At 31.5% G+C, this 18,748-nt stretch overlaps 1 protein-coding gene across 1 annotated transcript; it reads right to left on the bottom strand.

Annotated features, from left to right (window-relative positions):
- Positions 1-2,236: 2,236 nt before the first annotated feature.
- On the bottom strand, positions 2,237-2,955 carry LOC113402268 (uncharacterized). Its single transcript, XM_026642461.2, has one exon. The coding sequence runs from the start codon at positions 2,921-2,923 to the stop codon at positions 2,333-2,335; it is 591 nt and encodes a 196-aa protein (XP_026498246.1). The 5' UTR covers positions 2,924-2,955; the 3' UTR covers positions 2,237-2,332.
- Positions 2,956-18,748: the final 15,793 nt, after the last annotated feature.

Raw genomic sequence — 18,748 nt, 5'->3', positions numbered from 1 at the left:
TCTTTTAAATGTAAGTTTTGAAATGCTCTACTGTAAAATTGTGTTTTTTAAGATAACACGTTATTGAAGCAGAGGCGATATAAATACAAAGATATTTTCTTTATGAATAAATAGATACTTTTTTTTTAACCAAAATCTTTATTTACACAAGTAATTGTTGGCAATAAAGTTTTTTGTCGCTCTGTAAAAACTTACAATTGTTGGCCCGTCTGGCTCAAAAGATTGCCGACCCATGATTAGACTATTATCCATCAAATCATTCTCCTAAAACTACTAAGCTAATAGGTGACTAACAGTACATAATTATGTGACTAAGGAGGTACAGGAGGACTATATAAGAGGTATTGATATAATCTTTATCTTCGTAAGTTCACTGGGCCAGACAGAGAATGTTGTTACCATAATAACAAAAAACCTATAAGGAGCCCATATTATTTTATTACTTATGGAACAATAGTATTAATGCACAAAAATATTTTATTACAAAGGCAGCTTAATTTAAAGAAACAAGCCATGACGTATATAATAGTTCTATTTAAGTTGGACAATAATAATAGTTAGTATTATTATTGTCCAACTTAAATAGAACTAATTAATTACTTAAATATAGAAAATAATTGATAAATAAGACAGAGGGGGGACATGGCTTTGTATTGAACTTTTAAATTAACTAATTTATTACGTATTCAATTTAAAGTAAGGTAACGTACTTACATCTCAAGATAAATTCGATAAAATCAAACAAGCTTATGAATTACATTTATTTCACATTATCATTTTTATTTTATACGCCTGACAGTAAAGCTTAAATTTGAATCTCTGAAATGTAAATGTAAAGGAATTCAGACAAATCAGTTAACAACGCACAAGCACACGAAGCTCAATCAATACCACAGGGTTTATAGTTATACTTTAAACTTTAAAACAAATAATTAATAATTAAACTAATATACAAATTACTGATTGTACAGATTACTGATTGATACTGAATTTAATACTAATTCTAATTGTAATGGCGAAAGACCAAACTTGACCAAAGTGTAAAGAGAAAGACCACAGAATATACAACTACAATAAAGAGTATATAGTCTTTACTTATACTTCTTTGCTAAAGAAAAGAGTAAAACGTAGCGGTTATGCACTCTGTGGTATACGTCATTTAACGTTTTAATGTTATTTCAGTTTTTTTCATAAAGATAACGTTATTTCATTCTGAATTTGTGAACTTCTTAATTATTCATACTCTGTTATTAATACAAATAGTTATAAACGCCATCTAGCGTAGTACAAGAAACACTTTCATTTTTGTAATTATTATCATAATACTTAAAGTAGAGAAATTATAGGTGGCGTGGACAAACATATTGTAATAAAAAAAAAACAATAAAATTATGTATATTATAGAATTATAATTATCAACTAAACGTGGTAGTCACTAAACTAAAACTTCAAAATTTAATAATAGAATTATTTGACAAGCGTATATTTTTATAAAAACCGACAAAAATACGTTAGTATGCAGGCGCATACTACATGTTCTATAAAATAAATAATGTTTGAAAAAGTAATAAGTTTTCAGTAAGCACAATTTAATCAAAAACATCGTCATCTTTATGTCTGTCTGTTAGCGAACGTATTGCGTAAAATTACTTAATTAGTTGTATATTTATCACTATTGATAGATTGTAAACAAGACTAAGAAAGTCTTGTTTAGTTACTAATTACACTATAAACCGATTATTACTGCAAAGTCTACCGACATAGACCCTATAACTAATAAACACTCTGATAATAGATTATTATGTGTCTGAATAGATTCCGACATAATGAGATTTAGATACATAGACAATTTTATCATATTTTGTTTTACTATTAAATTGTGGTTTCTATAACAATATTTCTGCTATAGATAATTCATTATGGTACCTACACTGGAATTACCGTATTGAAAAAATATGTTATAGTCTAAATAAAATAGCTGAGATGACCCAGAAATTAGAACATCGAAATTTTAACCGAAGATTTTAGTTTCAAGTCTGGGCAAGCACTCAAGAATTTTCATTTGCTTCATTTGTGTTAAAACATCGTGAAACCTGAACGAATCGGATAAAAATGTAACAAACAATATATTTATATATATTGTTTGTTACATTCTTTCTTCTCCTCAAATTTTATTAAAATATGAAAATATACATTTTATATTATACAATTATTCACTGGCAATAAAAAATATTCGTCACAAAATAACGTTCGTCTTCTTTATTATTTTAAAAATCACACTCATGATCATGAACACATTTTATTAAATTTATCTACAATACTAGCAGCTAAATCAAAGTTCATCCCTAACCAATTTCAGTATTTCATCTTCTTCGTCCGTCCAAATATCAGGATCTGTCGTCATTTGTCCTAACGCCTCCATCCGCCGGTCCATCGTAACTTTATCAAGAATATGCTCCATTTTCATATGCATACAGTCGTTAAATACAGAAGCATATTCACAGATTTCAAAAATACCTTCAATAACACGATTACACTCCATTGTAGCTGTCTTGAGCCTTGAAATTACTTCGCTGTCTTCTCCATAAACGGCTTTATTTGCTTCTAAAAGATTCTCCTGGACGATCTTATTGTTCTTTATTATGGAGTTCCGTTTTAAAATACACGCGACGAAGCATTTACCCTGCATTGTTGACTGTGGTATCCGTTTCAAGAAGTGCTCGACATCAATTGGTGATGCTTTCACTTGATGAGCGCATTCGGTTAAATTTTTCCTAAAAGGTTCAACTTCATCGTTAATTTTATTAAATTTGCTAATTTGTTCCTCTTTTGTTAGTGGTTTGAACGATCGAACGAATAATACAATCGAAAATATTATAAGGAATATCATTATTTTTGCGAATTTAGTTAATTTTGGAAGCATTTTGTTTTGTTTGTGGTGCCGATTCGTTTTATGTTTTATAATTGTTACGTTTCCGCATTGAAAAATAATTGGTTGTTAGTTAACCAGCTATAAAATATCGTTTTAATGACTAATTTTATTCCTCTACAATTTTATGGTTGCAATCAAGAAACTTAGTACCTACCTAGGTAGCCTACTAATTAATATATGTTAAATACGTAGCTATAAACAATTCACCATCATCACCAGTTTTTAACTACAACATGGCGTTTTTGAATGGCCCCTAACTTACTAATCTTTCTGAACTATTACCTGTATTGTTTAGTCTCTTTAATCTCCACAGTCGTGATGTCCTTGCCTTTGGTGTTACTTTCTATTATTTCGTCGACGTTGTTAGTTTGACGTGCTTGTATCTTTACATACATATATGTATGATAATTTTATTTAATATAAACGAATTAGAGAACTTATAGATTCGAAATATGTATTTTACCCAATGTTTGCGGGTTCTACCCGGACAATAACTACTGAGTTAACATTTGCTTAACCTTAATTCGACAGGAAAGGAAAGGAAAACATCGTGAGGAAACCTGCAAATATCGGATGAAATTCTATATCCAGCAAGCCGCAAGACTAGGTAAACAGTTTTTAGGTAAATTCTAGTAACAAATAACGATTATAATACATTCCAGATTCTATTACGATCCATTTCACTATTCTTCACAAAAATAAAACCCAGTTTAATCGTAACTGCCAATTTACTACAGGGTCGCCCGCGAAAATTCGCGTTTATTCATAAGATTTTATAGGAATTTCACAACCTATGACTGGTTTTGTTTTGATTTCAATTCACTGTAGACTGCAAATCAGTCATCTACATTTGGAGCCAAAATGTTGAACTTTCTTTGAATGAAATTTTTAATGTCAAATAGTATGCATTAGTTAATTTAGAATTAGAGTCTGTCGATAACAATCTACTTTAATTCTGTTTACCTTTTTATTTATTTTTCTTATACAGCCGTAGCACCGCTCTCCAACCGGCCAGTTAGTATATTCCGGCGTTTAAAATTAATTATTTTTTAAATTATAACGATTTAGTAAATTACAATCAAGAATCCACTTTATTTTCTGCACATCTACGACTGGAGCTCTTTAAATTGAGACCATAATCGATTTTCGTTGTGCAGCTATCGTTCCATAATCACTGGGACAAAAATCGGCTTACGCTATTAATATAAGGTTTATATCGCTTATGATAGTCGTATCATCGAAGTTGGATCGGAATATACTCGGGACTGAACGATTATATTCAAATCCAACTTTGGCCGAACTATAACTTAATTGTTCTACTAGAACAATAAAAACGAACGGTAACGTTTCGATTCCATTGCTATAGAGTGATAATTTGATAGAATTAAAACCCTGGCGTCGCGCTCACAGTCTAATATAATCAGTGTACATAATATATATAAAAATATCAATACAAGTCTGTTTAGAATATTCTACAATTAATAGATTCCGTGTAGTAAATAACGTAACCATATACGTAAAATATGATAAAAAATAGCACGCCAACTGGGTACATCGTTATTGCAATATTCACGACTAAAAATGTTACTTAATTTCCCTTTTACGAATCAACTGAAATATATCCATTTTTTAATGCGTTTATGTCATAATTCCACCAAACAGGATTAACAACTTTAGAATACAATTATTATTTTTTTATATTCATATTAGAATTGTTAGGAATATATATCAAATAGAAAAAGGTAGTAAATGTCTTTGATTAGTCAATATAATAACAATATGTTCGAAAGGACACTAAAATCAAAATATTATTAAAAAGGCAAGTGCACATTAGGATGACCTCTCAAAATTTGCGTTATAGATCGTATATTACCAAAATAAAATTAACCTATATCTTTAGGGTTCCACCAATCTTCAAAATTTTTAAAAATTGTCATTTTTTTGGTGATATTATCTTTAATTAAGGTTCTGCCCGCAAAAAAAAATAAAAAAAAAAGTTCTATTTTGGTATAATATATAAAGCCAACAAAACGTATAAAATCTTCTCTTTTTTTGTTCTGTTTAGTTATCGGCGATACCGGATTTGTTAGGTTGTTGCAAGTTTCAAGTTGTTTAGCGGACTCTCGTCACTTTTGACTTTGCTTCGTAACCAAAGTAATTTTTGTACTAAAGAAGTACAGTTGCGTTTCTTATAGTGTAAAAAGCAGATATTGTGAAAAATTACAAGCTTTGGAAAACAACTAGCTGTCATTTTGTGCGATGACTGGTAATTGACCTGATTTGTCGAAAAATGTAGTAGAAGAATTAAGTATAGATCAAAAATATCTTTATGAGATATGCCAAGCTGTACCAACTGGCTTCTGTTCGCCTGAGCTGGCAAATCGTCAACCTGGAAAAATGGCGCACTCAAGATGGCTTACTTCTGCTAATCGTATACTCAGACTTTACATAAGTACTGGATAATCCATCAGAAAATTTACAGTTACTTGTCAACTACGTGGTTAAAGTACCGATTTGGTTTTTAATTAAGCAAAAGTCGTCTTTTAAGGGCGGAGCCAAGGATATTTTTGAACTGATTAAATACTCTAAATTTTTAAGAGGCCTCACAGGCTGTAACTGACCCTACTTCTAGAGATGGCTTAATTAGAACCAGGTTGTAATCTAGAGCAAAATGCCAAATTTTGGACATGTAAGCTTAAATTCGAAGCTTTTGTCAATAATTATAATATCTATTTGATTTTTGTGGACTTTCTTTAATTAGTTTTTAACTTGATTTTTGTGTTATTTTATTAGATCTGTAAAAACGTAAATGACACCATTTTAAAGTGTGGTAGAGCCCTCGAGATAATATAGTTCATTTTTTTTTACCTTTTTCGTAATCTGTGTAAAATTACGACTGTGTAAAAACTTTAAAAAAAAAAATGTCATACATGGATGGAATGGAAAATGGATGTGGATGGATATAGAGGTAGGGGACGACACAAGAAACGATGGATGGATTGTGTGAAAGACGATATGGTTAGAAAGAATGTTACTTGTGAGATGACGTCCGACAGAGAAGTATGGAAGAAGAAGACATGCTGCGCCGACCCCAAGTAAAATTGGGATAAGGGCAGGAGGATGATGACATGGATCGAACACCCTAGTGCACACACACCGTCCTCACGCGCACCAATTTTTATATATCTTATTTTCCCGCGCTTTCGCGATATGTGTCACTCGAGATGACAGATGCATAAGTACACAGATAATATATATTCACATATATTATAAATCTAACACTAATTAATATGTTATTATAGATCTGTGTACACTAGACATGTTAAAGCAATCGCAGAAATGCATTCACATGGCTTCCCAACGTGCAATACAATAATGCATAATTTGATAAAATATATCCGATTAAGAACAAGACAGGAAGGTTGTTTTAATATATCCGTTGATATCATAATAGCGTAAGCGACCCGAATACTAAGAGGCTCGGTAACTGTATTCGATAATTATCAAAGCGATTTTAAATTTCTATTTTAAGCGATTTTAAAATAAATTAATAACATTATTATGTGTTTTTTTTTATATCGGTAGGCGGACGAGCAAATGGGCCACCTGATGGTAAGTGGTCACCACCGCCATAGACAATATACATATACAATAGCGTTGTAAGAAATATAATAACCATTCCTTACATCACCAATGCGCCACCAACCTTGGGAACTAAGATGTTACGTCTCTTGTGCCTGTAGTTACACTGGCTCACTCACCCTTCAAACCGGAACACAACAATACTGAGTACTGTTGTTTGGAGGTAGAATATCTGATGAGTGGTACCTACCCAGACGGGCTTGCACAAAGCCCTACCACCAAGTAATCATGAAATCGGCAACCGCAATGAGACTTTGCTGAGGCCCCCGGGTCTGATATCATCTCATACTCAAAAATATTGTTTATTAAACCTTGATGTTAAAATTAAATAACGGGCAACAGGCTTCCATCAATAAAAATCAAAATATCATTTATTCGAGTAGACTTTCACAAGCGCTTTTGAATCGTCATTTTACAGAACTTTATTGAGAGTAAAACTGCAAACGTTTCGGAATGTAAATTCTGCCGAGAAGAGCCGGCAAAAAACTCAGTAGTTATCGTATTTTGATATTATTCCAACACGATAGTAAGTCTTGTACGGTTTGGGGGATATACACGTGCAAAATTTCCAACATAGGGAGATTTCCTCGCGATGTTCTTAATTAAGCATATGATGGATATGATATAGCAATGCTTTCACGAATTTGAACCTTAGTGTTCTATCCATCGGCTCTTATAATCATAATGAAATAACCGTGAAATAACGTTGAGTTATCTTAATCTTCGCAGTCATGAGTTCGCGTTCCGTCCATCCGATTATATTAAAACATGGCACAGCTGTTATTAACACATGACACGTGCGTAAAGGTGTTACTAGCCGATATGGTCCAGGGGTTAGAACCATGCATCTTAACCGATGATTTCGGGTTCAAACCCAGGGAAGCAGCACTGAATTTTCATATGCTTAATTTGTGTCGTGCTTGGCGGTGAAGTAAAACATCGTGAGGAAACCTGCCACAAATTCTGCCACATGTGTATTCCACCCACCCTCATTGGAGCAGCGTGGTGGAATATGCTCCCCAAACCTTCTCCTCAAAAGGAAGACCTCCTCTTCCTTTTGAGGAGAAGCTTACCTTACTAGGACTTAGCCCAGCAGTGGGCAATTTATAGGCTGTTAATGAAAGGTGTTACTAATTTACAATATGTGGCGTGGAAGTTGTGTAGAATAATTGTGTAAAAATCGTAAATTCGATGTCAAATGTTGTTTATACGATGTCACTATTTTTTATATATTGCATACCTAAGACAATGAAATAGGATATATTTTTAATCTAAATATAACAACTTATAACTATGTTAATAAGAATATTCTCCTGCCATTCGCATAAGTGCTAAATAAAGTTTTAGAAATAATGAAGGCTGAGTGCATTGCGATCTTTATTTTCTTGCACACCTCGGATGCAGCTTAGCGTCCGAGGTGTGCAATTCGTGAATCAACCCGTTACGCCCAACTCTCTTACGTAGAGGTTTAATAAATTTGACTAAAGCCTATTCCAATCGAAGTAAGAATAAAAATAAACAAACCTTAAATTAATCGCATGAAATCTTGCGATTAGCTAATAATCAATTAACAAACAACTTGTTTGACTTTTGTCCTCAAGTGGTTGAAATAGACTGTACAAACAGATATACTATAAAGCAATTAAAATTATCCACCTTAATATTAGAGATCATAATAAGAAAATACTTTGCACGTTCACACATAAGACATTAAAACGAAATGAATTGAAAAAAAAACAACGAATAATACTTCATATTAATATTATTATCATAGGTACAGATAAACTACAAAAATTACAATAGTTAATTTTATTTAATAAATTCTAAAATGTACGTTTTTAATTATAAAACTATAACACGAACAATCACACCATCATAATATCACATTAATGTTCTCTAATCTTTCCAAATAGAAAAACAAATGGCTGTCCATAGACAGGATTAAACATACAGATAATAACAATAAATAATTCAAAACATAACTTGACCAGTCAATTATTAGGGAATGTATAATTTGCGACGAAAGGAACATCAAACTGGACTGGCTGAATAATACCAATCCAATGTTATTTAAGTAATTAAAAAAAAACAATGACAAGTCATTATTATTTAGAAAATAAAATTTTTGGTCATTTCATTAATTAAACAAATCTTAATATGCTTCAAAAAAAATATTTTTTGTTCGCATAGATAGACTAATATTAAATTACGTGGTCAAAATTTCGAAAGCTATACCTAATATCATAAGAAGTTTTACTATAATTATTATTACTGTGATTAAATATTGAATAATTTTATATATTCGTTTTGAATACACGAGAAACGTATTAGTTCTAACTTGTTGGCACAAATCAATAATTTCTTATATATTTACATTTTTTTTAAAGTAGACTTTAGCTCTCTGCCATAGAGTTTAAAATAAAAATAAATGTTTCATATTATTTCCTATCGAAAACCACAATCCTTGATTTTCTTTATTGGAAAGAGGAAAATTTCAATCTCGAAGAGTTTTGTAATATTGAACGACTCAAGTAAATAAGTTACAAGTATTTATACTTTTTTTTTGCAATGTCGTCAGACTGTGCATAAAATCGATTAAAAAATGAAAAATCGATAAATATCTATTTAATTGTCATGTTAAATCCAAAAAATGTGTTATCCCAATGAAAGGCTTACTTATTATTATACATTTACGAGTTATTATCATTAACTTGTCATAAGTAAACCGTACTTACGAACATATATAAAATAAACAAATTTATTTAATTCTCGTTAAACTGGTATTGAACACGATATCACACATACGTTCTTAAATGTTACACTTTAATTTTGAAAACCCTTTCAACGCCAACATTTTGTTTAAATCCACATTCATTGAATCTATAATTTAAGACAAGTAAAAATAAATTTAATAATAATAAGTAAGTAGATACTTCTCCCGATTGGTAAATGTCTAAATCCATCTTGAAAAAAAAACTGACGTCTAACTCTTAACTAATTTTAATCATTAGCAAGATTTAGTAGCAAAATTATTTACTTAAAAAGATATGTTTCCAGAAACAAATATATTAACATTTTAGTCTGATTACAAGAAATATTACAATAAATAGACTAGTGTATTATGATGTAAATACAGACAACATATTTCTTATTCATTTAGATCCATACTTAGTTACAATAGAATGTTATCCAAAATATAAACAAAACCGGAAGCATTTAACCTTTATATATATATAAATAGACTGTCAAAGCTGAGAACGCATCAAACATTGTGTCCAACGTTTGGCCACTAAGTTCACGCACGCTGAAGTTGTATGACGTTTGGCGAGTGTCAAATGTAGATCACCGCACTCCAAGATAATAAAGTTGGCCCCTTTGTTCTAGTTCTTTTGTAGTACGACACTCTGTCTAGATATATAAATTATCTAAAGCGAAAAACTACAAGATGAAATACGATGATTCTAAAAAAAGATTGATCCTTCATTTTAGTATAACCTCATAAGATTTTGCAAACCTGTATATTGTGTTAAGTCAACTTCGGATATGAAATACAAATTCTCGAACGTTCCAGCAAAGTTTCGTTCTAATCATTTTTTGGACACATTCTATTCTACTTTTGACAAAACATTGTTCGATGACGAATTTTTACAAGTTTTTTAACTTTACTTGTATATTCGAGTGTGTGAAAGAGCTCCAGAGAAAATTGACAAAAATGTTTAACTTCATTTTAAATTGTAGCGGTCATACTGTACGTTTTGAATGTAGTTGAGTGTAAATTATATATGTATACGTAACAATGTAAACTTACAACCAACACTAAACACAGAGATGTGACACTGAGTGAGATGTTTTAAGACGAAACTTTAATAAACGTACACAAATTATACTTCTCATTTATCCTAATAAATCACAGGCACGAATAATAAAAATTATATACCTATTATAATTAATTTATACAACAATCTTATAAATTATACATAATATTTTCAATGATATTATACAATGGCCTTGCATCTAATATCAAGAATAATTAATTTAAATAAATTTAATCGTGGGCGCAGTATTGTTTAACTACGTAATACTTGGGCGTGTATGCGAGTTGCATAATCCGAGTTTAAATATTGGCCTGAGGGTGGAATGACCTAAACCATGAAACACATTAGGGAGCTCTGCCAAGACAATTCTTTCTTACTGAAAATTTACGAGAGTGTGAGTTTTTATATCTTTTATAGCATGACTTTGTAGCGTAACTTATGTATGTCTGCATAAAAGAAAATAGTACACGTATTTTTTGATGATATATATTTTACTACACTATACTATAGTGACTAATATCATGTTTATTGTATTTTATTATAGCGGATACCTCGTACTTATAAAACACACATTCACTTTGTCGAAGTCAAAACTTAGTGCTTCATTGAGTCTGTGTTTATATTTATTTAACACATTTATACGATTCTTGTCACCGTTTCTATTCAAATATGGATAGTGTATTTTTTTCTATATTTATATGGAAGATACCCTGAGTATGCCTTGGCTAAAGTATTCAATCGAATTTTATTTCTACCAATAAATTACTATTGGTCGCCCGAAGCTTCGTTCCGTTTTAGGAGGGGTAATTTCATCAAATTCAATTCAATGGTTGAACCGTGAAAGAGTCCCATACAGACGGACAGACAGACAGTTACCTCGTTTGAGTATTAGTTTGTAGTTAAATTTCACATTTTATAAAAGAGAATTTAAGATCAATTTTTTAAGTCAATTGTCATGGATTGTTGTTTTATTATAGTAGGATATTCTGAAGTTTTTGTGTACAATGGGTCAACTTGGAAACGGGATTGTCCCACACAATATGGGACGAATGCATGTTAGTCACTTGTGTATCAAGCCACTATTAACTATAAATTACTGGTACTGTGTCTATTTTTTTAAAGGAGATCTGTTTGTTTTAATATCAATACATATGTTCGTGATTATATATTTTTATGTCGCGTTAAACGTTATTGCATAGCTCACAAGCCAGTCTTAATTCAAGGGTTCAGGGAGTATAAAAAAACCCTCGCCGATGATGGTCTTGGACCATCGGAATTGGATCACTGATACAAATTATTGAACCTTTTTCAAAAAATAAACTACTTCACGCATATGTTTTTCAAATTGCTCTGGTACATTCTGAGATTTGAAATGAGAAATATATAAATATATATTGGTATTTTGAGTATAAATATCAGACTGACGCCGTTTGTCTGATTACCACAACAGTTGACGCGTATTTTGTATTTTTTCATAGAGGCCTATTTATTCTATCAAATTAATTTATATCATAACTATTTAAAACAATTTCTATACAGTTAAACCGACATATCTTATATAGATTTAACTTCAATATTATATTTAAATAAACAATATTTTAGTTTTGAATGTGTTAGGTATTTACAAATTCCATATTACATCATGTTTAAATTTGAATTTTAAAAGCCACAACAGACTTAAAACAATTTAGATTGCGTTTTAAACCGCGATCGGGTTGCATTTATTTTAATGTAGTAATACATTCAAATTCCGCTGTTTTTTAGCAGAAGTGATATATGATTTTCTCATTTTTAAGAGCTTGGTATATAAATAATTGTCCCAAAAACGTAGAAATGTGTCCTAAATTAAGTTGAAATATTTCTAGAAATTATGAAACACCTATATAATAGTAATACGACCGCATGGTTCACATTTATTGCGACAAATCCATACATCCGTTTGACAGTTACGTTCTATAGTAAAAAAAAAAAACAAAGATGAAAGAACGTTACAATAAAAAATTTAAATCACAAAGATCGCCTATACAAAATTTAGAATAATAAATGTACCCATACGTATATTGTAATTGTACAAAAAAAAAAAGAAAAATAATCCCAGTAAGTTAATATGCGGTTCGTCTCCGGACTTTGTTTATTGTTGTATTATCTGTAGTAGTGACAGTTTTTTTGACATTTAGTAAGTGTACCGAATACATCTTTCAGAATAAACATTTTAACTTTGAATGATTCTCAATCGAATCAATGGTCTTATTCATTCGTTCATCGATCAATATTTTGCCTTGAAATGATTACAATTTCTTAATAATTAATCATCTACATTTTATATAAGCTCATGTAAGTTCTACTCAGAACAAAGGCTAGAGGTTTATAATAAATATACCACCTCGACTACCCTTTCCCGTTACATTAAGCACATTTGCAAATTGTCAATTTTAATGAATAATCAGTTAACCTTATGTTATAATACATATTATTCCGTAACTTGGTCCTAAAAGAGCCAGAATTTTATGTATAAGCCATATTTTATTTGCCAAATGACTAATATCAAGCTCAACATTAATAACACCAATAATATTACGCAATAAGTAATATATTATATAAAACATTGATTTTGTTCTAATTGCCAAAAGTAGGGGTTATTGACTCTTTTAGAACCAGACCAGAGAACTTATGCTCTTTTTATCATTTGATCTTTGCGATCGTTTCAACTCATTGACAATCCAATATATTATAACTATTTTAGTATTTATCTGTTATCTGGGTCGAAAAGGCACTTAGCCTTATAAAAATGTACGATTTACACAATAAAGTACAAGACTGAACAATATGAAGAGTAAAATTATGAAAATTAATTTAAATGTATTAAGTATTTATCTTTTTTTAAAGATACGGAACAGTCCGAAACATTATTTTCTCACTAAGATATCTTTGCTTTTTTTCAACGTGAAACTTTAACGTAATGTTTTACTAAAAAAAAATAGTTCACGTATTTTTCAATGTTTTAAATATAAAGAGCTCAATGTATAATGAGATTTTTTTGAACTCTTTGGCATTAAAAATACATATTTAATTAGATAAAAAATTATAATACATATAACATATGTTCTTTAATCAAAATCACAAAGTGTTTTTTCATGCGTTACCAACGTACTTATAACGTATAACCTTGTGGTAGTGTTACTTAAACACATCGTGCCGTGTAGATATCAGAGACTATCTCTTTATTAAACTTAATGACAGTACATCATTTAACTTCATAAAACGATACATAATTACAAAACACTGATGGAGTGCTCGCGACATTAATGTGCAGCAATAAAAGCGAATACAAAGTCAAAAGCGAAATGTATGAATACGTCAAACATAAATATAATTAAAGTGCAAGTACTTTTGCCGTATTAACAAAAATACGTCGTTACGCTTCTGTATTAGTTTTTTTTGCTTCACAATAACGTTTCGAACGCTCCATCTATTTTTTTATAATCTGAGAGATGAATGTTCTTATAGATTTAATATGTTTTTATTTAACTTCGTACTACTAAAAAAAACCTAACAAAAAAGTATCGTTATCTACAATTGCCATCGTTGTTTAAGAAACGCTAAGATGGTATACAGGTATAAAATATTAATAAATTACACGTAGCAAGTAATAAATATAGTTTCTTAAATGGAACTTATTCCTCATGAAATAATTGAACAGATACTTTTTATCGAACATTTTTCTATCCGCCGTGTTTTTCATATTACACACCTTTATACTTTTCTCTTTTATTTGGCCTTCAAACAATCCCTTATCTACACATTGGCATTTCAAAACTGGTTATTGATAATAAATTAAAACAAATACTTATTGTTAAATAAGGAACATTACAATATGTAAATCATTTTGTAACGGTATTTTATAATTCGTTTCACTTTTCAAATATCGAACGAAAGACTGAAATTCGAACGAAATTGATGTGATGACAGTTAGCTAATTAAAAACTGGTAACATTTACTTTCTCATTAAGTTTAAGATTCGCGGAACTTCAAGCTCCGGCTGGCATGTAGGTGCAATGGTGGATACTTAACTTTCGTACATTCGCAAAAAAACAGCTTTCACTTTCGCATCACATTGCAAAACAAACATAACCTCGTTCGGCGTTTCTCACGAAACATCGGAGGAACGGAAATCACAGGAACCGAAACGGATCGATGGCTTAGCTCTCCTCCGTCTCGACGAGGACAGGCAGGCTCGTCGCCTGCTGGCACGTCTGCGAAGACGTGGTCGAGAAAGCGGACAGCCAAGCTTCGATGTCCCGCTCCGAACACAGAAACTTTGCAGATATTGTGTTATCATATCCCCTTTGCCTGACGAAAAAGCCACAGTTCGTATCAACTCTCTCGACAGCTGTGTTCCTCAAGTTCACAACCCCGATCGGTTTTGAAAGACGTTTCCTCGGGTATATAACAGCGAAGTGCTCTAGGGATGTTCTGTATACGACCACGCGCACGTCTTGTCTCAACGCGTCCGGTCCTAATAGCACCAAAAAACCCGATTTCACTTCCGCATCGCACGTTTTCTTACTGAAACCCTGTCCGAAATGCTCGGTGCGACAGCTTGACATAATATCTGTAGGCATTTCACTGTTTATAATTTATTATACACATAACAAAGATACAAAGAAGAGCCACACGTCCTCGTTGTGTGCTGTCTGAAATAAACTGAAGCTGTTTTCGTTCCGAATGCGATAGCCTTCGGGGAAACGATTCGTGCGCTTTCGGCTTCGTTCGTCAAGTTGCATTCACTCAGCCCACGGAGTGAAGGCTTATCGGGTTAAATCAAAAATGTTAATCTCGCGAAATAAATGTCTGGAAAACAATGGCGGTGCCAGACGACAGCCATTCTAGACATTTACTTTACACAAAAAAAGAGAACTACTGTCGCGGAAACACTACGACACGTTTTACGATGTAATGTTTAATCTTTGAATATTTAATATTTTAAACAAAGTACTATTAGTATTTTATGACAAATTATTATAATATGTTTTTATTACATTATACTACACTAACCAGAACTCGTCGGCTTCGTAAAAGAAATATAAAATGAAAATATATTAGGCAGTTTGCAACGTGACACATTTATCGCAATAATGAATTAAATGCCAGATTTCATTTGTCTTGTTCAAATAAATGACACTAAATGAAATTGAGGGGGTTCAATGGCCCCTTAATATTTTACATTTCACAAAATCCTTTCTAAGTGCATTACACAACGAGAATAGATATACAATCACTATGTACGCTATTTAACTTTATTACAAAATAAAAAGAATTAACTATTAAATTATTATTTTAGCATTTAATGACATCATTAAACTTAGAATAAATGAAAAAACTAAATTATTCTATATTCAAATACGTTATGTACAGCATTTTTACTCGACATTTTATATAAATTAAATCCGATACTACTGGAAGTCTACTAAGAAGAATGGGCCAAGAACTTTTACATCAATAGATAGTTACATGCAATAGTCATATATACAATGAAATACGTAGGGACCTGTATGAAAATCAACGAATACTAACTCCGAGCTCTTTTACCATTTTTTTTTATGATAATCCTAGGTGGACGAGCAAATGATGCACTTGCTGGTAAATGGTCACCACCGCCCGTAGACAATGGCGCTGTTAGAAATATTAACCATTCCTTACATCGCCAATGTGCCATCAACCTTGAGATCCTAAGGTTGGTGACGAAAAAAAATAAAAAATGTTTAATATCTCTTTCAGCGCCAATGTGTATGGGCGGTTGTTACTACTAACCATCAGGTCTCATTGCCTCTATAATATAAAAATAAGTCATTTTACAGGATTATAATGATTGTTAGTATACTTGATGATCTTTTTTTCAAATAAAATATCTAAATGGTCTACTATCGTATATAGAATGAAATACATAGTAATTCATCGAGTTGAAGGTTTTTTATTAAATTTTAAATAGATATGGCAAATGGCACTACCACCTTTAAACATTGGCACTGTAATAAATGTTAACCATTCCTTAAAATGCGGCACCAACCTTGGCAACTAAGACGTTAAGTCCGGAAACAACCGGAACACGACAATACTAAGTTTGGCGGTAGAAAATGTGACGAGATGAGTGTCTGGTACCTACCCAGGAGTTTGAACAAAGCCCTATCACAAAGTAAAATAAAAATCAATGTATTTATTCATGTTTTTTATTTATTTCAATGATTTAAATATAATTTTAAATCTTTATCGACTATTGAATTTTTAAAAGCGGGTTCTTATTAAATATAAACTTTCATTAACTTTCATTTAGTTCAGTAACAACAAATCGGGCGAGTTTCCCGCAAACAGCATTACTATGCATGGCCTGGCTTTCCAGCATTAATTATTAATACAGAAATAAACTAACTTGTTTATTAAACGACAAATATAACTAAAGGTTGCCTAGGACCAAAGCGCGAGTTTATTTAGTAATAAAATAATATTAAATATACCAAAGAGCCGAGATAGCCCAGTGGTTAGAAGAAGTTTAGTTAAGTTAGTTAGAAGTACCACTGAATTTTCATGTGCTTAATTTGTGTTTATAATTCATATCGTATTCGGCGGTGAAGGAAAACATCATGAGGAAACCTGCATGTGTCTAATTTCAATGAAATCCTGCCACAATATCCAACCCGCATTAGAGCAGCGTGGTGGAATATACTCCAAACCTTCTTCTTAAAGGGAGAGGACACCTTAGCCCAGTAGTGGGAAAATTACAGGCTATAATTGTTGTTGTAAATATACCAAAAAAAAAAAATCTCAATGCTAATAAAAAATGAAAGATCTTATTTTTGTAATGATATATCGTGAATTCAAGTATCGCATGAAAGTCACACACGCGTCACGTGTTCCAGCAATCCGCACTGCTGTTACGATATACGTAGGTATGTATGTCATATATTTAATATTATTTACATATATATAATCTGAACTGTATTCATCTATTTTGATGAGCTTTTGTTTCTTTATGTTTAGGTGTAAGTGATTGTACCTATATATTTAAATTAGAATTGTTTGTGAGTTCGAAAATCCAAAGAATAATCTATGCATCGTGTAGCTTCTGTGTTCTGATCAACTAAGGTTTGAGCATAAAGAATACCTTATGTCATTGCACCTCAGCATAATTTGTAAGTACAAATTCCTAAAAAAAAATCAAGTAGCAACTCAGTGTGATGTCAAATGGAAATACATGACAAAGTAATAATTCCTTTCATTAATACACAAGTGAACGGATACAATTTACCTTGAAGATATTTTTAAATATACAATGCAAAGATTCAGATGAAGCCTTAACAAGTTCATCCAATAAATTGTTTATGGTATCGTCTAATAAACACTTGTTAACGAATTAAATATTAAATAGTTTTTTTTCTTAATGATTTTGAAAATTGTCCTTACCTCGACAGCGTCAGCGGGCGGGACGCTGTAACTCAAGCCAGTTTTTTTTTTTTTTTTGTCATTATATGGCACGTCATGACAGGATAATTCTCAGGATAACTTGCTGTGATCAAACTATTAATACTAATTTTAATAAATTAAAAATTGTTACTTATTCCACTGATAGGCATAAAGCTTGCATTGCACGTTATTCCGCGACGTTGCTCTACTTCGACTTGGATATTCATGAGTCAGTAATCCTCCCGACACGTGCAACTGCCTCACGATAATTCTCTTTACCTCTGAGCGTTAGTTAAATGAAGTTATAAATACAAAATTTGCTTAGATGAGAAGTTGTGAACCCGTGACATTTTATCCACGTGTTCTAAGATTCCGATCCGTCTCGACTATAATTGAATCGGAAATCAAAAGGCAGAAATTAAAGACGGTAACGGTGTCAAACTGACAAATGGGTCATCTGATTATGAATGGTCACCGTCAACCGTATACATTGGTACTGTAAGGAATATTAACCAAGACGTTGTACCCCTTGTGAATGGTTACTGGTTATACTGGCTCATTCGCCCTTCAAACCGAAACACAATTGGTTAAAATGTATTCGAAAAATTAAAATAAAAAAAAACATTTCAATGATTTTTTTTTATCTAAAAATAATGTAATAAAACACAACGACATATTGATATTGGCAGTTGTTTTTGTTTGATGCGCAACAAAAGAAGCTATTCTACGTAGTAATGTGTAAATCCTGTTCACTCAAGAATACGCGCCTCTCCAAGTGTATTAAGAAATACAATTTGTTTTTTTTTTCTGTTGTTATTCTTACGTTAGTCATCTAACGCACCCTAAGAAAAAAGTAAGGAAGCATGGACGTCGGTCATACTAATATAGCCGATATTTAGCG

The sequence above is a fragment of the Vanessa tameamea genome, chromosome 22, assembly GCF_037043105.1.
Source record: "Vanessa tameamea isolate UH-Manoa-2023 chromosome 22, ilVanTame1 primary haplotype, whole genome shotgun sequence".
In the NCBI taxonomy this organism is placed as follows: Eukaryota; Metazoa; Arthropoda; class Insecta; order Lepidoptera; family Nymphalidae; genus Vanessa; species Vanessa tameamea.
This window is presented reverse-complemented; position numbering and strand designations above follow the sequence as displayed.